The 24,896-nt window shown below is 51.7% G+C and overlaps 1 protein-coding gene across 2 annotated transcripts in view; it reads left to right on the plus strand.

Annotated features, from left to right (window-relative positions):
• The first annotated feature begins 446 nt into the window (after positions 1–446).
• Positions 447–24,896, plus strand: part of DDC (dopa decarboxylase) — a 77,034-nt gene continuing 52,584 nt past the window's right edge. The window contains exons 1-4 of one of the 2 annotated variants that reach the window (XM_069462553.1): positions 447–508; positions 16,157–16,370; positions 19,180–19,293; positions 21,136–21,255. In XM_069462553.1, coding sequence (XP_069318654.1) covers positions 16,170–16,370; positions 19,180–19,293; positions 21,136–21,255 — 435 coding nt within the window. In that variant the 5' untranslated portion in view covers positions 447–508; positions 16,157–16,169. Of the gene's footprint in view, positions 509–7,285; positions 7,344–16,156; positions 16,371–19,179; positions 19,294–21,135; positions 21,256–24,896 lie in introns of those variants that run through there. The other variant, XM_069462554.1, reaches the window with a different exon arrangement.

Consider the following 24,896-nt stretch of genomic DNA (forward strand, 5'->3'; position numbering starts at 1 on the left):
GTGGGGCTGGAATCGATGGGGCTGAAACATTGACACTGGGTCTGTCTGGGACAACGTAGGACGCACGCAAGATTGTGTAGGAAGAAAGACCCAGGCTGCAGGGGCTGGGATGAACAGGCGCTCCAGAGCGAGCTTTCTTGGGTTCCCCAGAGAAGAGCAATTCCCTCTGCGGGATGTCCCAAAAGTCTCCATACGAAGGAGGAATTTTGTAGTGAATATTTTGTAAATAAAGGTACATTTAGCTACAATTTCCCATTTTCTCTATGTACGACGACTTTTGGGAGCCCTGTAGATTTCTCAAGGCTTCTTTGACCTTTATCACCATCAGAAATTAATGTTTAACCACATATAAGGCTGAAAATGCAAGAACAGGGAAACGTGTGCATTCGGAGTTGCAAGCCGAGTGAGTGACCTGCCTGAGCACCAGGTTCCTGTGTCTCCCTTGGTCCCGGACGCTGGCGGACCCCACAAAGGAGAGTAGACCTGTGAGGGACGAGGACTCCGGCAGGTAAGTCTCTGGCTTTGTACTTGATCAGACTGTAAGGGTCGGAGACTCTCTGGCCCCACGTCACTGAATGTTTGCTTAAAAGTTAACCCGCTTGAGGAATGGGGCTTGCGACGGCCCGGGGCTGTCTCTCGCGCTGCAGGCCGGCGGAGCTCTCCGTCCTGTGGGGACCATGTCCTTGGGTGCTCACCCAGAACACGCGTGTGGTGAGGAGCTGGGAATGATTTCATACCTGCGGCTCAGGGGCAAAGGCAGGCTAGACACGGATTCCACTCTCTGCCACGTCCCGCCCAGGTGGCGTTGGGCATTTCATTCCCCTGAGCCTCTGTTTCTCCCTCTGTCAAGTGGAGATTTTTATGGTACCTACCGTGTCAGGTTCTTGTGAGGATTAAATTCCATAATTATGGAAAACGCCCGGCACATGGGAGGTGATTAATAAATAAGGACACTTCCCTTATGTTCGTAACGTCTGTGGCTCGGTGGGGCCGCTCCCCTTGTGCCAGATGGCGCAGTCCACCGACAGGTGCGTGCAGTGCCTGCCTGCGCGGCGGGACTCGAGCAGAATTAAAGATCTGTCCTGCCGACTTGCCGTGCTGACTGCAGTTCCCTCAGAAGACAGCGTGCCGGAGAAGCAATCCCTGCTCTCCGCCAGGCGGGAGGCAGAATGACTTCCGAGGGCTGAGCTGCGCTGGGCTCTGTCTAGAAAGGCATTCACATTCTTCATCTCCCGCATCATATCCCCGTATGAAAAGCAAGCCAGCTAAGACAGGAGAGGTGAGAAAGATGGCACAAAATCTCACAGCTACTGGAAATGAAACTAGGACTTAAATCATTTGTACTTCACAGTCTGGCACTTTCTCTCTGCGTTTCTGGGAAAGTTGCATTTCTTAAGCACTTACTGAGTCACAGGCACTGTGCTAGGCGTCACACAAAGGGTTCATCAGAGCCTCTTGGAGATGAGGAAGGAGGGTCCGGAGGGATGGGAGGGGGCAGGCAGGAATGTGGGAGGTGGGAAATGCTGGGGAGGGGTCACAGCTGGGAAGTGGGGAGTAGAGCTGGACCCAGCGGGGAAGGCTCTGGGCTTCCACGATGGCTCGAGCTGGCAGCAGCTGCCATGCCCAGCCAAGGCTGGCATCGTCTTCTGGGAGAGAATCTCCATGCATGGCCCAGACCCCCCGGCTCCCAGTTCAGAGACGCTCTCAGCTGAGCCCGGAGGACTTGTGAGCCCAGAAGGGAGTGTGCCCTGAGGACACAACCCCGGACTGCTCTCGGTTAGCCTTGGTGCAGGATGCCGAGTGCTCCTGCTGTTGCTGGGGTCAGTCACTGCAGCATTTTGTCTTGCTCGTTGGGCTTGTCTAGATGAAGGTACGGGATAGAAACGTCCGCATAGAACTTTTCCCTCTGGAAGGCCTCACAAAGTGGATTTATGACATTTCGAAACCGGGAAAAGGTTGATGCTGCTTAAAACCTAAATAACTTTCAGACTTTTAAAAATTTCTAAATAACATGTGAAGAGACGTAGCCTTCTGCATGCAAAGCCAACCCTGAGATTCACTCCACCCCTGGTGTCCAAGAAAGGGGAGAGGCTCGAGAACATCACGCACGGATGACTGAGGAAGAGGTGCGGAGTTTGCACATTTTAACAAGGTCAAATGAGTAATTGGCTCAGTAATTTAACTTATTATTGTATAAAATGGTAAAAGGTTGACTCTACCAAGAACATAATCCAGTTCTAAACACACATAGAACCTTAAATATTTAAAGGAAATCTTGGAACAACTATGGGGGAGAAGTCAACAAATACACCATCAGGGGGGAGATTTCAACACATCTTCACCAGTTATAGTAAACTGGATGATAATTTAGCAAACAAAAAATTAGTAAAGATTTAGAAAATTTCAACAGCACAAGTGATAATCTTGGTTTGTTGGACATATATGGTATATGGTACCTAATAATTAGAAAATACACTTTCTTCTCCAGTGCACCTAAAACATTTACAAAATCTGAAGAAATATTAGGCCGTAATGCAAGCCTCAACATCTGTCAGAGAATTGCTATCACATCAGCATGTTCTCTGATCATAATTCAATTAATTAAATTAGAATTTAATAAAAAGATAAGCCAATATTGTTATATATGTCTTAAAAATTTTTGAAAAGCTACCAACTCATGCATCAAAGAAAAAATGTAACAGAAATTAAATTCTACTTATAAATAAATGACAAAAATGCTACATATTAAAACTTGTTATGTATTGAAAGTAGTACACAGAAAGCATATAGTTTTAAATGCTAATCTTAGAAAGTAAAAACAGCCAAAAATTAATAAGACAGTCACCTAACTAAAGATGTTAGAAAAAGAACAAGAGAATAAACCTAAAGATAATTGGATGCAGGCAATAATAAAGATTAAGAAGATAAATCGTTGAAAAAGAAAATAAAGGTGAAATAGGGACGGATCAACAAAGCCAAAAAGTTTGTTTAAAAAAAAAAGGCTAATAGGATAAGATATACACAGTTCTGGCAAGATTAACTATAGACAAAACTAAGGGGTAATAAAAAATAACATTTAATATAAAAGGGACATAATTGTAGACTCAGCAAAATAAAAAGGTAATGAGTATGTAACTTTAAAAACTTGTCATTAAATTAAAAAACATGATGAAATAAAATCAAATTGGGTTCAAGGAGAAATAGAAATTTTGATTACTACTTATAATAATTTAAAAAATTGATTCCTTAGAATCCTTCCCTCAAAAATGAGGAAAGCATGCAGATGGTTTTATGCCTGATTTCTAACACTCTTTGGGGATTGCATAATTCCAAATTTCAAAATTATGTGAATTGTTTCAAAGAATCCAAAAAGGAAGAATTATCCTCAGATAAATCTATAAGAACATAGAATCTGACACTAAAACTTAGAGAAAGTCAATTTTAGAAAGGAAAAACAATTTTACTCATGAGATAGATGTAAAAATTCTGTATAGAATGTTAGTGCACCATAGTTTTATGCCAGGAATGAAAAGATATTTGAAAATTACATTAATGTGATGCGTCATAATTAACAATTCAGATGAGGAAAACCATATGCTTTTCTCTTTCAATGCAAGAAAGCATTTGATAAAATTAAACATCTATTAATTATAAAAATATGAAGAAACCTTCTAATAAAGAATTTTCAATAAAACCCTATAATTAATAGTGAAATGTTAGAAGCATTCCTTTTAAAGGCAATAAGATGTTCCCTACCACTGCCTCTTTCACAGTGTCCTGGGCTCTGAGAACAGTACCATGCATACATATAAAACCTTAAATTTTCTACTAGCCACACTTTTTTAAAAAAAATTGTACTACAGCAGAAAGAAAATACATGATACAACAGTTAAAGCGAAGTGTAGTCCTAAGCTAAAATTGTGTTTAATGGGGGAGAATTTTACACTGCTTCAGTTTTTAGATTTAAATGTAACTGTATTAAAGAGAATTACCTATTCCTTTCCTCAGTAGTACTAGCTGCACTTCAAGAGGTCAATTGCCACGTGTGGCTCCCGGCTAGGGCACAGGGCGGCACAGTTCCAGACAGTACAATATGGCAAGGAAGAAGAATAAAAGCTAAAAGGACTAGAAAGAAACAGCATTGTCACAATTCACAGGCGATATGATTGTTTATGTGGAAATCCTCCTGAATTAACAGAGAAATGACTAAAACTTTTAAGAGAATGTAGTTAGGTGTCCAGGAAAGAAATTAGTATTTCAAACTCCATTGCAATTCTCTATGTTAGCAATAAACAGTTACCTTCTTTGATTACTACTGAGAAATCTTTTTACATATTTATGAGAAATTGTTTCCATTTCTGACAAATGCTTGTTATTCTATCAGGTTATATTTTTCTTATGGAAAAGGTCTTTTTATACTGTAGATCTAACCCATAATTAGCAATGTGCATTCTAAATACCTCCCTCTAGTTTGTAGGCTGTCTTTCCAGTTTCTATAGCTTGGAGAACAGGTATTCTTAATAATGCAGTCAAATTTGTCAATCTTTTATGATCATAAAACTATAGTCCTTTGTTTTCCTGAAAAGTTTACGTTTCACAATTGAGGATTTAACCCATCAGGAACTACTCTTTTCCCTACTGATTTGCAGGGCCACATCTGCCAACCTCCCATATGTCTGTGGGATTTTCTTCCAGGCTCTCGATTCTGTTTAATTGGTCAGTTGTCTGTCCCTACATCAAATACACATTTTTACAGCATCATCAGTCTTGGTAACTGCAGAGCAAGAGTCCTTGCAATGTTCTTTACCGGGAGTATACCGGCCATTCTTAGACTTTTGTTTTCCATTTATATTTCAGAGTCAAAGATCCATTCAGAATTTGGTCAGAGTGGTACTGAATCTGTTAATCGGTTTCAGGAAAATCAAAATATTTATAACATTGAGTATTCCCATCCATGAGTAGACATTTATTTTCATTTACCTAGGTCTTCTTTAACATCTTCCCGTAAACTTTTATAAGTTTCTTAATGCCAGCGTTGCACATCTCTTGTTAGATTTTGTTAGATCCATTCCTATTGTTTGGTTCCTAACGTTAATCGTTAACTTGCCCTCCTTGCAAATGGGCAGAGCCTCTGCCCAGTGACACCTCCTCAGTGGCAAAGGCAGATCTAAGCCCACTGTGTCTTCTCGTTTCTGCCTCACAAATGATCTCAGCTCTGTCTACTCTTTCCCACTCTTGCCCCCCATTGGAAACCTCCAATTTCCTGTGCAAGCCACAGCTGCAGTGACGGTTGAACACCTAGCTTAGACACACCGTGCTCTGCCCCAAACCTCCCTGCGGCTTTACTTCCCTCCGCACGTGCGAGCCTCCTCCCTGGGCTGTGCCCTCCTGGCGCACTTGGCAGTGCAGGCACAGGAGGCCGCTGCAGGTTTCTGTTGATTCTCTCACCACCCGCCCCCCTCACCTGCCCATCCTGCAATGCGACACCCAGCTATGCCCAGCACAAGCTGGCCCAGTGGTGGGGGGCACGGGGGACATGCCCTTCTGGACACAGATCAGCTATGTGACCTTCGGCAAGCTCCCCAGCCTCTGTTTCCTCCCATCTGTAAAATGATAAAGGAGCCACGAGGGGCCGTGGGGGCCTGTGCAGATGCCAGGCACTGTTATGGCTGCTCTTTATGAAAGGCAGGATTTCACTCCCTCTTCTCAGGGCCCCCAGGCTCTGCCCTGCATGCCCCTCCTTGTGTGTAGCCCCCACACATTCGCCTGTGTTTCCCCGAGGCTTGCTCTGGACAAGCCGTGTGCTGGGTGAGGGACACCGCCCTGCTGGGGCCTGCGCTCAGTCACCCCACCTTGGCTCCAAGCTCCTGGACAGTCTTCCTGGACCAGGACCCGGGCCCTTCCCCATGGGCACATCTCCAAGACCCAGAGGTTTCAGCTCAGGAGGTGTCTGTCCAGCTGGACGCTGTCCCTCCCACAGAGGTCCGGCCCTCATGGCCAGGGCTGCCTCTCCTCTGTGGTTGTGGCTGATGTCATAGTGTTTGGGGAATGAACCATCCTCCTGTTGGCCCCTGGCTGCCCCCCGGGGTGGTGACGCCTGGGCAGCTCCCATCTTGCAGTCTGCGCAGATGGGCCCTAATCTCCTTACTGCTTCCATTGTCCACGTGGCTGCTGCCTGTGAGGCCCAGGCACGGCTGCAGCAGGAGCTGCTTACGCACGGGCTGGGCCCAGGGGCCCCTCACCCAGCCCCACCACCTGGCAGCTCCCTGCCCTGCAGCCCCTGCCCTCCTGGCATGTCCTGCTGCCTTGGAAGCCTCAGCCAACGTCCCAGCTCCTTGGGGTCTCTGCCCTACAAGGGTAGTTGCTCCTTTGAAAAGATGCAGCTTAAGTCAGAGGATGGACGGCTCTCCTTGGGGAATTCCTGGGTCTGGACTTCACCACAGGCACTGGATGTGGCCGGGGTTGGGTGGGGGAGTGCCGTGCACACAAGTATGTGTGCACGTGCCATTGTGCACACGTGTGTATGTGTGCATATGCATGCATGTGTATACATGCATGAGTGTGCATGTGCATATGGCCAGGGGCAGAGGCACCTGCATGTTGCCCATGATCTGAGTAGACCCTGTTCTCCCCCTTCCTTGTCTGTGGGGCCCAGACCCCTTTCCTAGGTTCACGTGGCTCTGTGCACGCTGTAAGGGAGAAACGGAATCCTGCCCCTCGTGTTCACGCATCGGCCGGGCAGAGGAGGGGGCACGCTCCTTGCTGTTGCTGCCATGGGGGTGGAGGGGAGACGCGGCCCAAGCCCTGCTTTGGATGCTGGTGGGCGTAAGGGTAACAGAACAGGACTCTGAATGAGATGAACCAGGTTCAGCTCCTCATCAGCCTCTCTTCGCAGATGGCATGGCACCCGGAGCCCCCACGTGGGGCAGGGTCCTCACAAGCGCTCACAGACGCAGCGTGCCCAGAGGGAGTGCAGGGCCCCTGCTTCTCCCCTGGCCCGGAGCCTGGGCTTTCTCAGCGTTGCTGGGAGAGTCCTGGGAGCACCGAGTGTGGGTCCCACACAGTGCCCGGGAACACAGGGCACGTTTTCCCCCGGCTTCCCCCAGCCTGCTGCCTGTCTCCATCCTGCGAGGCTCCAGGAAGCGCTCATGCCCATGGGGGCGGGGAGGCAGCGGGAGGTGGAGGATGCCGCTGGGTAAATAATGCACAGCCAGCCGCTCTGATTGGCTTCGCGGAGGCGGACACTTTGTCTACATAAATGGCAATCACATCCTCTGTGCCTTTTAACTGTCACTGAGGAAGGAGAGAGAAGGGGACAGAGAGCAAGCACCTCCCTGCTGCCTGTGAGTACTGCTTTGTCCTCAGGGCTCAGGCCAGACTCCAGCGCCCAGCTCCCAGGTGGCAGGGACCCTGGGTCTGGGCGGGTGGTCTGCCGGTGATCCTAGCTGTGCGATTTCCCCTCCTTCAAGGGGAAGGAGGCTCTGCAAATTGGGACGGCTCCAGTGGGGCAGAGGGCAGGGTGCTGCAGGAACTTTTCTAGAAGATACGCACCAACCTAGGTCAGTCTGCTTTTTTGTGCCATCTCCAAGCAACAAGTAGTCGGGCAAAGAATTAGAAACTTCTGATTGTTTTCAGCCTATGTTCCTTGAGCCACGAGAGCAACATAACCGAGTGAGTGGAAATTATTTTCCAGACCTGTTCGTGTGCCTGTAGAGCCCGCGGAGGCCGCATGATGGGAGGGAAGGGCGGGGGCCAAGCCACCCCACAGCCCGGGTCTGCGCTCAGGGCCCAGCTCCCCCGCCCACACCCTGTTCCTCGGTGGGCACGGGGGTGGGGGTGGGGGGCAGCCAGCGGCATCCTCCCCCAGGGATGTGGGGAAAATCAGGTCTGAGTCTCTAAAGGGACAGGCACACAGTAGGTGCTCAATAAATGGGAGCTCTGTTATGAATGAGCAAGTAAACTGTAGGTAGGAAAGAGCAGGGGCATTGAAAATGCTGCTAAGTGGTCTGCTGCCTCCTCCATAGCTTGTCTTCTCCAGTTTCCAAGGAGAAAGACCCCAAGAGCTCAGCTCACTACAGATGATTTATTCCAATAAGCAGCGCTTCCCCTCTGAACGGTGACAATTGCAGCATAAACTCTGGCCCTCTTTGGCTTTGTCAAGGGTGCCAGAGACAGGCGGACTCCTTTTCTTGGGGACACTGGAGCCCTGGGCGGCAGCCTGTGAGTCCCAGCTGAGGGCAGCAGGTCCTGGAACAGTGATGGCGTTGTAGGGGCAGGGATGTGGCTGTCTTCGTCCCTCCTGGGCACACGGAGGACAGGCCTCTGCACACAGCCGGTGTGATTAAAATAATTAAAATAAGGCAAACCCCCTTCAAACCCGTCAGGAATCCAGAGAAACAGCCTGGGGGTTTAGTTTGTTTTCTCCTCTTCACGATGCTGATTATTCTGAAGGCTTTACCCTGTCCTCTTGGAAACACAACTTGACTTGGCTGGTTTGGGGAAAGGTTCCAGGAAAACTAGACTCCCTGCATATTTCAGAAGAGCGGTCCTGTTTTTCTCGGTGCTCGTCAGCATTTCTGGAGGAAGACACCAGGGAGTAAAAGGCACCTCCCAGGCATGTGGGCCCAGCAGGCAGCACAGGCCCTGGTGGGAAGGTTAAAATCCCACTGCGTTCTGAGAGGCGGCTCGGGGTCCTCGTAAATGCCAGAGCCCCGGGCAAAAGGGAAAAGGTCTGGTCTTCTGGTTTAGACAGGCAAGGTTATAAAAGCCACTTCAGAGCTGTGTGAGCTTAGACAAACTACGTGCTTCCCTGAGCCCATTTCCTCATTTCCAAAGAAAGGATAACTCTGCTACTGTGCAGGGCTGAAGTCCAGATTGCGAGAATCTGGGTGAGGGGCTTACACCAGGGCCCTGGGGCCAGTAACTAGTCAACACATATTTTGGAGGAGGTAGGGGAGAGGCACTTCTCTTGGGACACAGAGAAGAGCAGAGTTGTTCAGCCCCTGCCTGTTTCTGCTGGAACCAGCCCAGGTGGGGAGGAAGACGTGTGCCTGTCGGCAGCGTCTGCCTGAAGCCCCATCCTCCTGTTCTGTGTGCAGAGAACGGGCAGGACCCCTGGACGACACTCTGGGTTGCAGACACCGCCTTCCCCAGGCCTGGTGGGAGCTGGCAGTGCAGGTGCACGCGGCCGCCCGGGCCACAGGGGTGATGGGAAGAGGCTGTCTTCAAAACGCTGGCACCCACACCCTCCAGCACTGGTGTGTGGCCGTGGTCAGTTCAACAGCAGTAATACTACTCACCTTGCAGGGTTGTGAGAGCGTCCAGTGGAATAACACATACCAAGTGCTTACCAGAAGGTCAGGCAATACTGATTTGTGTCTTTTCCTGGACAAAAGAATGCGGCAACCAAGTGTCAATGTATTGTCGGGATTTGACTCCGGGGAGCCTCAAGTGTAGGCTCCTTGGCAACACCCGGTGAGAGGCAGCCACTGTTCGATAGGAGGGATAATGAAGAGTTCACAGCGAATTGACAAGTCAATATTTACCACCGAACTCATTCATGAAAAAAAGCGAGACTCCCCAAAGGGTGTGCCAAAGCTTACTGAATAGAGTCACGATGCCAGGTGTCCTGTGTTTATAATAGACAATAAAGCAATATGTGACATAGTCCCAGGATATTATGACTATTATGAAAAGAAGCAACTAGCTAGAATATAATTTGAATAGTCTCACGTCCATAGGAAAAGGCGGATGGTTGTGACCTTTTGTGAACTATTAACGTGATTTCAAGAGCATCAGAAAAAGGGGGAAGAACTGAGGCAATCATAAGGGCAAACAATTTTTTGAAGGTAGTAGCAGAGTGCGCTCCATCTAAGCGAAGTCTCTCTGGAATAACACTGAAATAAAATGAAAACACAGGAGAACAGTTAAAATTATTGGGTGGTTCTTATATAGACCTTTAAAGATAGCAAACATAAATGAAAGTAATAAAATTTGAATGACAAAAGCTAACAGAGATGAGGTGTTCATGCTGACCATGCTTTGATGATGGGTGACATCTCTGTGTCATTCTAGTTTTTCTGGAAGCAATTGGCAACACACAAAAAGAACTGCACAACTCACACCTTTGAAGTCCATTCGGGAATTAACGTATTTGAGGAACAGACTCAACAGGTGTGACCTCTGTCGTGATGGTGTAGTTCGCTGCCATCTAGTCAAGGCAGTGCTATTCATGACAGCAACAGCTGATGGAACAAGGAGGTGTCACAGTGACCTTGTCACATCCCGCTCAGCAGGTCTTGCTAAGGGTAGATAGGGGCTTGTGGCAATGCAGTCACGCATATTGCAGGGAGGCATACAGGTGAGAAAAGAATCCAGATAGCACGTATGTCCCCATTGCAACTATTTGAATTGTTAATGGTCAGGACTAAATTGAAATAATATCAGTGAGTTTAATGTTCCTGACCTTCTTTTTTCATCTTTCAAAATCGCTCAAGTTATGAATTTTTCCAGTCAGCTTTAACCTAGGTCACAACATGGTTACAGAAATGTGAGTGGAAATAGTAGTATTTTCCCCTGGGAGTAAAGCTGAAAACCAAGACATAAACTTCTCTGTGGCTCCTTTCCATAGAGAACTGTTGGCCAAGAAAAGACGCACACGGGGCATTGCTTTTTACACAGGGAGTGAATAAGAAATAGCAGAGCAAAGCGCCTTCCTTTTTCATGTCAGCCAAGGAGCAAGGTCTTCCCCTGGATTCTGATCTTTGTCTATTGCAAAAAATTTCTTCTATTTCTCTCGTGCTGCTGTGGGTGTTCCTATCACAGCCAAATGACCCGGCAGCTCAGGAGAAGAGGGTCCTGCCTTTCTTTCCACAATAATAATCATTAGATGCAGGTTTGCAGGCCAGAGTGCTTTCTGCCTGCATCATCTCACTGCCCAGTTTTACATGTGAGCGCACCTGGGCTCAGAGAAGCCAAGATGTCAGCCGGCAGCTGCACAGCCTCCCGCAGCAGAGGTAGGACTCAGGCCCGTTTCCTCTGAACCCAAATCCACTGTCCTTTCCACTCTCCGTGGCTAAGAGGAAGAAGGCTATCTTGTGGACGTGAAATACCGAAGAGTGTGCTCCTCTCAATTGCAGCCCGCTTGACTGGGCAGGGATGTTCTTCAACCTGGCCAGAGAGCAGGAGGCTTCCTGGGTGGGGCAGGGACTGCCCCTTGCTGGGACCCTGGCAGGACTTCCTGTCTGCACAGCAACTCCGTTGTGGTGGTAGACTCAGTCCCTCCTGAATTGGCATGGGACATGGGGAGTGAAATGATGTTTTGAGCATCCACCTTGTAAGTTATCTGGTACTCGCGTCACTATCGTGTGCGGTACCTAGTACAGCAGCCACGGTACAGACCGAAAGTGGAGATGCATTCACATGCTGAAATCTAACCCGCAAGGTGAGGGTAACAGGAGGTGGGGCCTTTGGGAGGCTATTAGGTCACGGAGGCAGAGCCCTCCTGAACGGATTAGTGCCCTTATAAAGAGACCTCAGAGTGACCCCTCACCCCTTCCACCATGTGAGGACACCGGGAGAAGGTGCTGTCTGTGAGGAACGAGCCTCACCAGACGCCAATCTGCCGGTGCCTTAGTCTTGGACTTCCAGCCACCAGAACTTCCAGAAATCACTGTCTGTTGTTTATAAGCCACTCAGTCTGGGTACTTTATCACAGCTGCCTGAACAGACTACGCCGGGGGCTTGGAGAGCTCAGCAAGGTCAGCGTCCTGGGCCTTGGTCACACCTCTGGCAGTCAGCTGCCCAGCCCATCCTCTTCCACTTGCCATTCTCAAGGGATGGAACTCTAAGTATCTGAGGGCCATTGGAGAATCCTTTCCTTGAGGCTCCAGGAGCAACTGGTTTTTCAAGTTTCTAATCCTAAAGTTACTTTATGCTTTTTTCAGAGATGTCCACAAGCCATGTGCTTCTGGTCACGTCGGTGAGGTATGCTCTGTGCCCGTGTTTGCGCCCAGGCGTTCTCTCTGGTGCCTTTGGGAGCCAGGCTGTCGGGTTCAGCTGTGGACCTGACCTGACTGCAGGAGGTGTAGAGTCTTGGTCAAGCCGTGTAGCTCCTCTGTGCCTCAGCCCTGTCGTCTGGTAAAGGGGAAAATGGCACTTGATGAGGTTATGAAGGTTAAATACGAGAACAGGTGCAAAGAGCTTAACGTAGTCCTCGGCACGTGTAAGTTCATAGAAACATCAGCCACTTTGTAAACCAATGAGAATGTTCCTATTTAAACAAGAAAACCCGATTTATATCAAAGTAGTGGTATGAGTATAAGAAAGTGGTAAGGGGGTGTGTGGGGCAGGGGGTTGGGTCTGAGGTCCCCTGGCTTAATTATGTGAATTATAAATAGGGACACTTTGGCATAAAGGACAAAGGAAACGTGGGTTCTGTCTCTGCTTTGCTACAGCCAGTTTCACACCGGGGACCACCTTCCGCATCTCCGGTTCCAGAGTCCTCCTGCCTAGAGCGAGGAGAGTGACAGCACATACCTAGTAAAGCATTACCTGAGTTAACACACAACCCGTCTTGGGTCTTTCTGCCAACAGAGCTCTCTCTCTCCCCGTCCTGACCCTCACAGACCGTGCTGTGCACGCCCCAGGGTGCCTGGTTTCTGGCAGGGTTTTGCCAGTAGGAGGCTGGAGGGCAGAGGGGCTGCCCTCCTCGTGACACCGGCTCAGTCTCTCCCTTGGCACCCACTCCCCTCGCAAGACTGACCAGGTGGTGGCTTTGTACAGATGGCCTGGACCCTGGCTCGGGCAGCACAGTCTGCCCCGTCCCTCCGGTCTGGGGTGGGAGTGGGGCACCGAGGCCCCGGGAGCTGAACTGACCTTCCTCGGTTGCCTAAGGTCACCCAGCTAGCAAGGGGTGGAGCCAAGATGGAAACCGAGGACCCAGGATGAAGAGTCCACTCCCTCTCCTGTGGCACCGTGCCACTGCCCAGAACACTTCCCATTTGTGTTGCTGCGGTATCAACCTTTTCCACCCACGTGCAGGAGTCTGTAAAGTTTCTGTCTGTGCAGTTTGTAAAGCTCACGTGCTGAGGGCCTTAGTGACGTGGGATCTTCATGTGGGATCGACATTCTGAAGAACACCACAGGGGCCTGAGGTCAAGCGTGTGGGGTCATTGGCTTGGAGGAACAGTCTCCAAGAAAAGTGGTTGTGTGTGCAAAGACACCCGAGCACGGGGCTCCTGCCGGGTCCCTAACTGTCATCTCGTCAGAGAATGGGATGAGGGAGTCAGTCAGCGCCGTCTGAGTCTCACAGACCAATAAAAACAAGCTGCACAACTGGGGTTTCCGTTTTGTAAACAGACGATCTCGAGAGCCCCGGAGAGAAGTGTGGCGAGACACAGTGTCACAGACGGAGGGGAGGGACGGGGTTAGAGCTGGCTTCAAACGCCCCAACGGGAGGCACTTTCTGCTCAGTTAATAATTTTCTTTTTTGCTTTTTAAAAAAATTTATAGACTTTCATAGCAGTTTCAGGTTTATAGAAAAATTGAGCAGAAAGTAGAAGCGTTCCTATTTTCCCTTCTCCCCCCCCCCCCATTTTCCCCAGTATTAATAAAAACGTTTTTGTGGACACTGGCTCTGCACCAGGCAGCACCACGTGATCTCATGTAATCTCCCCAGCACAGGAAGGGAGGTATTTTCATGCATTGTTTGCTATCACAGAGGCTGAGAAGGAGCCTCAGGAAACTTAGAGGTTGAAGGTCGCACAGTAACTGGAAGAGGTGACCTTGACCTCAGGTCTGCCCGAGGCTTGGTGGCATGCCAAAGGCCTCTCTAGCGCTGATTTTGATTATTCATGTGCGTCATAGTCGCTGACAAAGCGTTTACCCAAAGCTCCTTGGTAGCGTGCTGTTTAACCAACGCCTTAAGGGTTAAAAAAGAACGTAGAGGGTTTTTTTTTTTTTGAAGCAAATTGTCAGTCATTTTTCCTGTTATTAGAAAGCTCTCATGGCTAGAAACTTCTGTATTGTCTTAGTTGGAAACATTTCTCCTACTGGGTTTTTTTTGTGCTCTTTGAACCCACAGAGAAAATGTTCAAGAAACCAGTCCCTTCAGGGGAAAGTCAGCCAAACTCGTTTTGTGCCTAGCTTTGTAATATATGCTTGAGGGGAAAAGAGAGAGTCTCAGAGGGATGAGTGTTTTGAAACATAAATTATGGTTCATTTTTTTCTGGAATTGTGTATTTAAAAAGTCAACACGGCTTTTTTCATCAAGATAGAAAATGAAAGAAAGAAAGATGGAATAGAGTCTCCGGTGTCCCAGGGTTTGACGCAGCACCGTGTCTCCCGTGCACTAGCAGGACGACAGCAGAGTGCTGCGTGCTGTCCCCAGCCTGGGCACATAGGAACTGACTCACTCACGCACAGCCGGGCGGAGCTGGTCCTGCAGGGTCAGGTTTGTGTCACTGGCAAATTCTGCGCGAGGTTCCACGGAGGCTGAATGCCCCTCCCCCACCCCCGTTGCCCGTAGAAACGCCGTCCAGGGGCTTGGGCTGGGTTCTGGCCAGGTGGCTGAGGCAGAGGAGCCCGAGGGTGAGATCCCAGCGCCCGGGCTGTGGAAACTGAGTCCTAGAGGCTGGAGGCTTGCAATGAACGGAGACCTGAGAGGCCACAGTGGAAGTGGGTCAGGACTCCTTTCTGGCAGATGTGTGATGGGCTGGTGGTCTGGGCTGTTCTAAAGGCAGAGAGTGGGGTCCAACGTAGTATATTGCAGAAATAAATGTTTAGAGGACCAAAGATCATTCGTTCATTTACTCATTCATCACTCAGCAAACGTCCCGTGCTCACTGTGGTCTAGAACCTGTGAGTGTTGTTGAGAATACAAAAATAAATAAGTTGAGGTTGGAGAAGCCCACAGTTAGCAAAGGACATCAGCAGGAAAAGTTACCCAAAACCCACCCTACGGTCTGTCAGGACATCTGAGGGCGTTCAGGGGGTTCGTCTCTTCTTGGAGCATGTGGGGTTAGAGATGAGCTGTGACTGTCACGGATGCAAAAGACATCGAGCCGGAGATCCAGGAAGGTGCCGGCTGGCTGTGCCCGGGCTGTGCACGGCAGGGGCCGCGCGTGAAGTGCCGTGCTGTGCTCCTCTGCCCACACTGATCAGACTATGTCAACAGAAGCTGTTTCAAGGGCCTGGAGAGGCATAAGCCACAGCCTTTATCACAGTCTCCATCTTCCAGCTAATATTTGCCCAGCTTGGGGGCGTGAAATATCAGACAGCTACAAAATGAGTACGCGATTCTCTGTGGCTTTGCACTAAGAGCCTTCTCAAAAGGTCTGTGTGGGAAATAATCTGCAAGTAAATGACAGAGACTGGTTTGTAAAATAATAACCAGGTCTTAGTTTCCACTTTGAGAGTATTTCTTTTGGAGGATGTGATCTGTGTTCGTCTGTTTTCTCCAGAGACACGCTGCTCTGGGCACAGCACTGCCCCCGGGGCTGGTGCCCCAAGCCGAGCACCGTTCTCACCTTGCACCACTCCCCTCCCACGGCTCCCGGTTGCCACGTGGCACTCGTGGCTCCCCAGCAGGGCACGTGGAGATCGCTAGAATATTTACTTTAAAAGCAACTTGTGATAGCCACACACAAGATACAGATTATGAGATTTCACCACATAAATATTAAAGTTCTTATAGGTCAGAATAAAATGATAAGCAAAATTAGGTCAAACGAAAATGAAGAAAATGTCCACAAAACATGTCAGACATAAAGGTGGAAGTATTGATATTTTAGAACCCTTGCAACAAAATAAGAGAGTATCTAATGCCCTAGTGGAAAAGAATGCAGTGAACAAGCCAGTCCTAAAAGAAGAAATCCAAACGACAAAGAAACATGCAAGAACTGTTTAATCTCAATAAAAGTAACACAGAATCATTAAATCTTATTAGACTGGCAAAGCTTAAAAGGAGCATTCAAACCCAGTGTCATTTCTACCTCAACCAGAGGTAGAAGGCGGCCTTGACTTGGGACCTGGGTGGCTGTCAGGGTATGTGGGTCACTGCCCAGGTGGCCCTGCCCATCGGCCAGCTTGGAGTCCCTGCCCTGCAGTGCGGAGGTTGTAGGGTTTGCCAGCTGCATTGTGTTGTCTCTCTTTGCAGTTTTCACCTTGCCATGAATTCAAGTGAATTCCGCAGGAGAGGGAAAGAGATGGTGGACTACGTGGCCAACTACATGGAAGGCATCGAGAGCCGCCAGGTCTACCCCGATGTGGAGCCTGGCTACCTGCGGCCCCTTATCCCTGCCACCGCCCCCCAGGAGCCGGACACGTTTGAGGACATCATCAATGACATTGAGAAGATAATCATGCCGGGGGTACGTGTGTGCCTGAGGTCAGAGCACAGCAGGGCTGGGCACTGGGCGGGTCACACGCATTGGCTCGAGGAATCCTCACCGCAGCCAGGTTGCAGAGAGACCTGTGTCGTTTCTGTTTCACAGGTGAGGCAACTGTGGGCCACCTTAGGTCACACAGCTGGTCAATGATGGAGCCAGGATTCCAATCCCGATCATGCGGGCTCCAAGGGTGGCGAGCGCTCCTCCCCCTGAGGTCCCTGGAGGCCCAGCCCCTGCCCCAAGTCACCTGTTACATGGAGTGCATCATCACCTGCAGGGGGAGGAAATCGGCCCCTGCTGGCTGGTTTCAAATGAGTTAATTGTTCCAAATAAAGCATACTCCTCCCCCATCCTTGTGTTTAGCAAGGGTAAATCTCATGTGTGGGAGAAACCTTTTATTTATTTTATTTGAGAGGAGGCAGTGTGGTATTCTTCTCCCCAGAGGCTGACCTCGGAGGCAAGCCTCTTTCTCTGAAGCCAATGAGTCACAGCTCAGCATGAGGTGCACAGAGGGGCCCCGACACAAATAGGACCTGGCACCATCCCTGATCCTCACTCAGAGGGGAGCAGGGAGTTGGCACTCAGAGGGACTTCACTTTGGCTCTATGCTCCTGCAATACGATTTTCTCTGATAAGCAGTTCACCTGAAGTCCTGTCCATTAATGGGTCTCTGTGAAGTCTGGCCTGGCCGTTCCGCTTCCAGATCAGGTGCCCATGAGGGTGGCCAAACCTGCCATTTAATGCGGCCACATCGGCCTGGCTCAATCGGCCGATCGCCTCACCGTCCTGTGCTTCGGTGGTGGCAAGGACCAAGGATGATGAAAACGGGCACTGACAGTCAGAGGAGGGGGATCTGGGGCCATCGAGACCCCCGCCCTCATTGAAAGGCAGATCACTGAGGCCTTGACCAGGCAACCGGTCAGCCCAGGTGACAGGTCACTGACCCCGGGCGGCATTCGGCCTCAGGCCCTCGAGCTCAGCGACCAGCTCCTCAGCAGCAGTGCCTCTCCCATCACACGGCTCATGTCTCATCTCCCAGGGGGTGTTCACTCGGCGTTTGTGGTGTTTGAGTGAACAGGATTTCTGTTCTTGCCTAGCAGTTGTGCAAACACACTAAGCTGTTCGGCACCAATCCTCTGTGAGGAGGTGTGGGTAAATGTCAGGCGGGGAGTGCGGGAGGCGGGGGAGTTTGCAGTCCCCCTGCCCCTTTACATGTGGGTACTTGCTGCGCAGAGCTGAGCAGGGGGACCTCGGGCTCTGGGGCAGGGTCCCTGGGTGCGAGCTGTGTGACTGCGGGAAAACCCGGTGGGCCTGTGTGCCGTGTGCAGAGCAGTGTAAGACACCGCATCGCCAGGGTCGCAGTGCAGAGTGGAGCGAAGGAGGATGTCCCCAATCAACAATCACTCCGGTCCTTTCCAAGGGGAGGTAGGGCCAGGCCTCTGGGGCTGCACGGAGGGCCGGGCCCAGGGCCGCACTCTTGCTCTCCAGGCCTGGGCACCTTTGCCTTCAGGGGCCCCTGCCTTCCTAGGAATATGAAAAATTATACTTTACCAATGCATTGGCAGAAAGATGAATATATTAACATTGCAGATTTTTTTTGGCTTGAAAGTTCACTTTTTTCTTCTGACTTTAAAAGAAATCCAAGCATTTCCCAGCCGCTGAGCGTCCCATGGGCCCTGAGCCTGCTGTTCCGAGTGCGCCATGCAGCCTGCACTGCTCCTCTGCCTCTGGCGTCCCCCCGGCCCCACCCCCGCACTGCCCTCTCCCCACCCCGCACGCTGGCGCACCTGGGGATCGCTCACGCCGCGGGTGATACATGCTTAATAGCTAGTGGCATCAAGGAAGTGATGCCTCGTATTTGCCCAGACCGTGTGGCACGGCAGCGTCTTAGCTCAGGCTGCCGTAACAGAGCACACAGACCCAGCCTTAAACGACAGACACTGATTTCTCACAGTTCTGGAGCTCTGGAGGCTGGAAGTCCAAGCTCCAGGTGTTGGGCTCAGGTGAGGGCCCCCTTCCTGGTTTGCAGACAGCAGACTCTCGCTGCGCCCAAACGCAGTGCAAAGAGTTGGCGCCAGTCTGCTCTTGCTGGGGCGCTGATCCCACCCGGGGGGCTCCGCCTCCGTGACATTCACTGCCATGGACACAACCTCCTGACACCATTGCTTCGGGGATTAGGATTTCAACATATGAATTGAGGGGGCGCACAAACGTTCCGTCTGTAGCAACCAGGGGTGTCAGAACTATCCACAGCCGTCGGGGGCCGTGAGGTGGGCCTGGGCTTCCACGTGGCAGGGCTGGAAGACACACGGGAGCACATGCTTCCGTCCTACCCGAGGGGACGGTGCAGCCCCGAGAAGCGCCGGCTGCCTGAGGTAACCCAGCAAATCCAAGCTTTTAACAGAAAGACGTCAGCCTCAGGGGCAGCACTTCCACGGATGAGACCGCCTAGCAAAAACTTGAAACACGGTGTCCTTTTTAGAAACCTCATTTGTTTTGGCAGATGATGATATTCCCCTTAATTTTAGGGATATAATTTCCTTCTGAGCCAGCAAATATATTCCAGTATTTCAAAGAAGGCATCTGTCTAAAGTAGGGACAGTAAGGCGATATGGAAATGCTACAAAGTGAAGGGAGGAAGGTGCTGGGGGGAGGCAACATTTGGGGAGCTGCACTAACCCCCACTGGGGTCTGGATGCAGCCCGTGGGCTGGGCCCTGAGGGCCCTGTGTCCCACCCTCCTGGGCCCGGCTTCCCGCACCCCTGAGTAACTGCTCCGTCCTCCCGCACAGGTGACCCACTGGCACAGCCCCTACTTCTTCGCCTACTTCCCCACAGCCAGCTCGTACCCGGCCATGCTCGCGGACATGCTGTGCGGGGCCATCGGCTGCATCGGCTTCTCCTGGGTGAGTGTGCGGGTGCTCCGGGAGCCCCACCCCGCCGACAGTGGGGGCCCTTCGTGGGCGTGGCACCTGTACACACAGGAGCTGAAGGGAGAAATGTCTCAACAACTCAAAGCCAATTCTTCACAGCAGTGTGTTAGGAGCACTTGGTATGAGTTAAAATCCCAGTCTGGGGCCCTAGATTTTCTGCAGTCCGAGCCTGGGAATCTGCATTTCCTCCCAGTGGCCAGACAATTTCTATGCACTCTGAAGCTTGAGAAACCCTACAGCCCCTCTCTCGTTCCATCTGTTCCCAGCCAGGCCTGCTGCCGCAGGACAGGCCCCACCCGGCCCATCAGACGTGCCGAGTGCTCTGAGCAGGGGTCTCTAGAAATGGGCCCAGCTCCTGCCCCCACCCCAGCAGTCCCGCCCTCTCTGGGGTGAAACGCCTAGAAAGGCCCCTAGTGGGCTGGCTCTGCCCGTGGCTGTCTCCTCCAGGCACAGCGCTACGGGACAGCTCAGTCCCCGCCGAATCCAGAGAGCTGGGACTCAGAGCTGCCCTAACGGTCAGGGGCCCAGGGCTGCCCACTCCGTGGGGAGTTCTTCAAAGGCTGGGGCGTGTCTCCGGCCTGCTAGGTCCAGAGTGCCCACCTTGTCTGTGCGGTGGCGCCAGGTAGACCCGTGGGCGTTGGGCTTTGCTGCACGAGGGCCCAAGGTGACAAAGGAGACATCTGTTAGTAATCCACAGCACTGCGCAGCGGGGCCAGCCGAGACCACCCTGCCTCACCTGCGTGGCACTGGCTCTTGTAGGCTGGAGCCTGGGGAGTGGCTGGGGGCGCAGGCATCACAGGGCCCCCAGGCGGGGTGAAAAGGCCATCCCTGCTCTTGCCAACGTCTGCACACTTCCCTGCCAGGCGCCCGGGCTCTCTGTCTCCACTGGGCAGAGCCGGCCCGAGCACGGCCAGTGTGGCCTGGGCTGAGCACACCTTCTTTTAAGGGGCATTTTTTTTGATTGGCTATGATAGTGGATTTCATTAGTTCGGCTGGTCTAGACCCATTCTGTCCCTGCAGTGTGGCTTGGCCTTAGTATCCAATTATGTCTGCTCATTCTAGGACAGTCTGACTGCTATGGGTTTGGAGGGGCCTCAGTGTCTCTCAGGCTGTGTTGCCTGGCACTTGTGGGTCCTAACAGGGCACAGGTTCCCAGTAGAGCTAGGCTAGCCGGGACGGGGCAGGGGCCGGCAGGAGGGCTGCCCGGGAGAGAGAAAGCACTCCTCTCACTCTTACCAGCAACGCGGCGGGACGCCGGCGTGCACGTCTAGGCACGAGAGCACCTTTGAGCACAAAGTAGCCCCTTATGTGGAGACATATATGAAAGTGGAGGCTCAGTCCATCTTTGGATGGGGCCCAAGGCCAGCCTGCCACCTCCTGTGTCAAGGAGAGGGGAGAGTCCATAGAGCAAAGCCATAGGGAGCTTTTGTGACAAGACTGATGGCTTCTCCAAGGACGCCCAGAGGGTGAAAGCTGCCCCAGGCCCACTTTGACTCGGTACAGTGCCTCTCCCATTCACCGGTGATTGTGGAGGAGAGTCCACCCATGGGCTTTCTAGATCCTTCTAGAAATAAACCAATGAATAGGTGAGCAAGCCCGCAGCGCCTGTGTAGCAAGGCACGGTGGAGTAAGGTTTATTACATTCTTCTTGCATGAGTCTTGTCAAGGAACACATGTCTGAAACTTCTTTCAAGCATTTGAACGGCATCTGAGATCGGGTGATTTTAATTCGGGGTTCAGGGGAAGGTTAAACCTTCCTGCTGCTCCCCCGATTCTGCAACGTCCAGCCCTTGGTCAATCCCTCCCTCCCCGCAGGCGGCGAGCCCGGCATGCACGGAACTGGAGACGGTGATGATGGACTGGCTGGGGAAGATGCTGGAGCTGCCCGAGACGTTTCTGGCTGGGAACGGGGGACAAGGGGGCGGCGTGATCCAGGTGAGGTGGCAGGGCGTGGCGAGGAGGGCACTGTCCCCAGGCGCGGACTCCACACAGGACCGAGGTCCTCGGGATTTCTCCCGGAGAGTAAACGGAACCAGCTCTTAGGACACCCTGGTCCTGGCACTGCAGGATCTAGATTCAGACCCCAGAGCTGTGTCTCCCTCACTGTGGGCAGGGTGCTCACCCCCCACCCTCGGCAGTCCACAGGAGAGGGTACCTGGCTCTCACACAGCAACAGCAGCTAGCCCGGACGTGGGGTTCCCTGTTGCCAGCCACTGTGCCTCGCTCTTTCTGGGCCTATTTCTCACACCAACACTGTGAATTAGGGGACGGTTTAATACCCCTGTTTACAGGTGAGGAAACTGAGGTCACTTGCCCGTTGGCTCCATATCTGTGCAGCTCAGAGCCTGGGATTTCCCCACCACAGGGTCCCGTCCTCAGCACGGGTGGCAGTTGTGACCAGGCTTCAGTGGACAGCAGTGCTGCTTGTCCGTCAGCCCACAGTTTACCTGAAGATGCTGTTTTTCTATGCACTGATTTAATTCATTCTCCTCATTTAACGTGAACCCGCTGCCAGAGCTCACACCAGGGGACGAAACAGACACAGAGGACAGTCGTGATGGAATTTCTGTTCCACTGGGCTTGCAGGACCAATGCCACTGGGGTGACTTCGGCTGGGTACATTTTTCTCTCTTAGTTCCTAGCACGGAAGATGAACTATATTGAACCCACCACCCTCCCTTTCCTCATTCTTCTCACGTCAAGTATACGACGTAAGGTCGGGAAAGCATTGCTAACTTCGGGAGGAAGAGAGTTCCTGTTCCAGCAGTGTCTTCCCCAAGGCTCCAAATCAGCGAAGGCCCCTGCAGCAGGGAGACGCTGAGGCTCAGCCTGCAGAACGCCCTTGTGTGAGAGCACGTGGCGGCCTGGCCAGGCGGGACGGGGGAGCGAGCCTCCCGCTTCGCATCCTGCAGCTGCCCAGCGAGACCAGGGTCCCTGACCTCCCGTGCACCTGTTTTCTCCTGCTGCTATGAGAAATGATAGTAGCTTACCACAGCACAGATTTGTCATCTCACAGTTCTGTAGGGCAGAAGTCTGACCTGGGTCTTACTGGGCTGAAACCTAAGTTGACACCTTGGAAGCTCCAGGTGAGAATCTGTTTCTTTGCCTCTTGCTGCTTCTAGAGGCCTTTGGAATTCCTTGGCCATGGCCCCCACCTTCATTTTCAAAGTCAGCTGTGTTCCATCCCTCGGACCTTTCTACGTGGTCGTGTCTCTCTCTGACCACAGACCTGGAAGTGGGTCTCCACTTTTAAGGACCATGTGATGGGATTGGGGTCCACCCAGATAATCCAAGGTAATCTCCCCTAGTCAAGGCTCTTAATTTAATCACATCAGCAGCGTCACTCTCTCCCTGTGAGGTAGCAGTCCCAAGTTCTGGGGATTACGGCCTGGATCCTTGAGGTGGGGGTGCATTATTCTGCCTACCACGTCCAGCCTGCGTCAGAGTCACGGAGAGAGCTTGTTTACAATGCCGATTCCTTTAGAGATCAGAATTCAGCAGGTCTTGGGTGGACCCAGGAGTGTGAACTCTAATTCGTTCTGATGCCTTCCCTGTGACCGGCGGGCATGGAGCAGGCTCAGAGCCGCTCCGTCTGTGCATGTCCCTCCCACCCCCTGGTTGTCTCACTTTCCATCATGCGGAAGTGGTTCTGGGTGGGGGCTGATGGAAAGGAAACACTAGCTATGTGTGAGCAAAGCTTGTGATGGACTCGTAAACATAACCGAGACGGTGACCCTGCCAATGCAGCACACTTCTCCCCAGGACGGTTTTCCTTTTGTTGGGGGCTGGGGAAGCCTCCTTGGCCAAGACCACAGCACAGATAGGACGTCACAGGTACTCTTCTGGCTCGGTGAGGGGCTGCCACATACTGCCCCCGCCGACGCCCAGCCCGCTGCCCTTCCCCTTGGTGAAGGCCGGGACACTGTCCAGCGGATCTTTTCAGTGGATGAGGAAATGGAGGCACAGAAAGGTAGCGCAGGGGCAAAAACTAATTAAAAACAAGGCTAGTACGAAAGAAAACTAGAGCTGCGACTGTTGGCCAGCTCGTCCCTGACGGTTTGCTTGGGTTAGTGTCCAGAGGGGTGCATGCTAACCGTAGGTCAAATTATCTTTTCATTAAAGACAGCCTCATTTTTGAGCGTCAGTGGAAATCCTAGCAGTTGGTTAGGAATAATCGTGGCAGCTCTCAGCCTGGGCCTCCACAGTGTCCCTGTGAGCCCCGTCCGCTCACTGCAGGACAGAAGCAGGCAAAGGGGTCTGCGTTTGCAGCCAGCAGCTGGCCTTCCCAGCTGACAAGGCTGATTGTCGGTAATTAGCAAGGCCCCAAAGAGCACCAGGGCCTGGTGACAGCCCGAGAGCGGCCGTATTGATCCTCTCGGAGCTGTAATCACAGCTGCCGGGCATCCGTGCAGAGACGGTGTCTGAGTCAAACGGCGAATGGTCACTGTGAGGCTGGACCTAATGTGGGCTGTGGACACGGTCTCCTAATTGAGGTTGAAGGCTCTTGCAGAAGAAAAACCAATTTCTCACCGTGTGTGGGGTGACACTTGACAAACCAGAAGGTGAAAGGACATTTCTACTCACAGCATGGGCAGCCCAGGCGTCAGGTCTCACCAGCTCCCTCTGCCTCTGGCACGGGCTCGCCATGGCAACCTGTGCTGCCGGCACACAGAGCCGTTGTCCCTGCTCTCTCCCCACGGCCACCCTCCCGGTGCTTCCCTTGGCGAAGACCTGCTCACAACGGCAGCGAGGCCCTCTGCCTTCACGCCGCGCTGCGGCTGTGTGGCTCTGCATGCTCTACTGACAACTTGCTTCCTTGCACTTTTTTATTTTTAAACACTTTTTGTTGACTTAAGAAGGGGAATTTCCTCTCAGGACAAGGACGGAGCCCAGAGGAAAGCCCATGATGCACTGGCGCGGCTATGCAAAGCCTTCATTAGAATACGCTTTAGAGAATGAAGGCTTCAAGCAGAGGGCAGAGTTTAGACGGGGAAGCTGCAGTGGCACCTGGGTGAGGGTGGGGACAGGGGCTACACCTTTCAATGGGCTTTCATGTCCCATTTCCAGTGCGAATGGATGAACCCACTATAACAAAATGTGTGTGGATTTCGTGGGGCCGGGAAACAAGCCACATGGGAGGGATGGTGGGGTGCGTGCGAGGAGGGCAGAACCTGTGCGCCTTGGCTGGGGGTGGGGGGTCGGGGGCCGGGGGAGCTGCACTTCCTGGGCTGGCTGGTGTACCTTTGCCTGCCAGGTTTCTTTAACCTGGTCAAAGCCGTGTCTAACGTCCCTGCTCATGGAAATACGGCCCAACGGGAACGAGGTACCCACGTCAGATGCTGAATGAAGAGGATTTGGCATCTGTGTATTTGAACTCACGCGTTAGAGCTAGAGACACGCATAAATGTACTAACCTTTAAATATCAACCATCTCCCCAAAGCATGAGTTGGCTCAAAAGAATAAGTAAAAGTAGTGGAATGGTAAAATCAAAATGGGAAATCAGGATCAATGAAGAGAGGATAAAATGTTAATGAGGAAAGTTAGCATTTCTATTTAATTATTATATATTTCCCTA

The sequence above is a fragment of the Eulemur rufifrons genome, chromosome 29, assembly GCF_041146395.1.
Source record: "Eulemur rufifrons isolate Redbay chromosome 29, OSU_ERuf_1, whole genome shotgun sequence".
NCBI classification, from domain to species: Eukaryota; Metazoa; Chordata; class Mammalia; order Primates; family Lemuridae; genus Eulemur; species Eulemur rufifrons.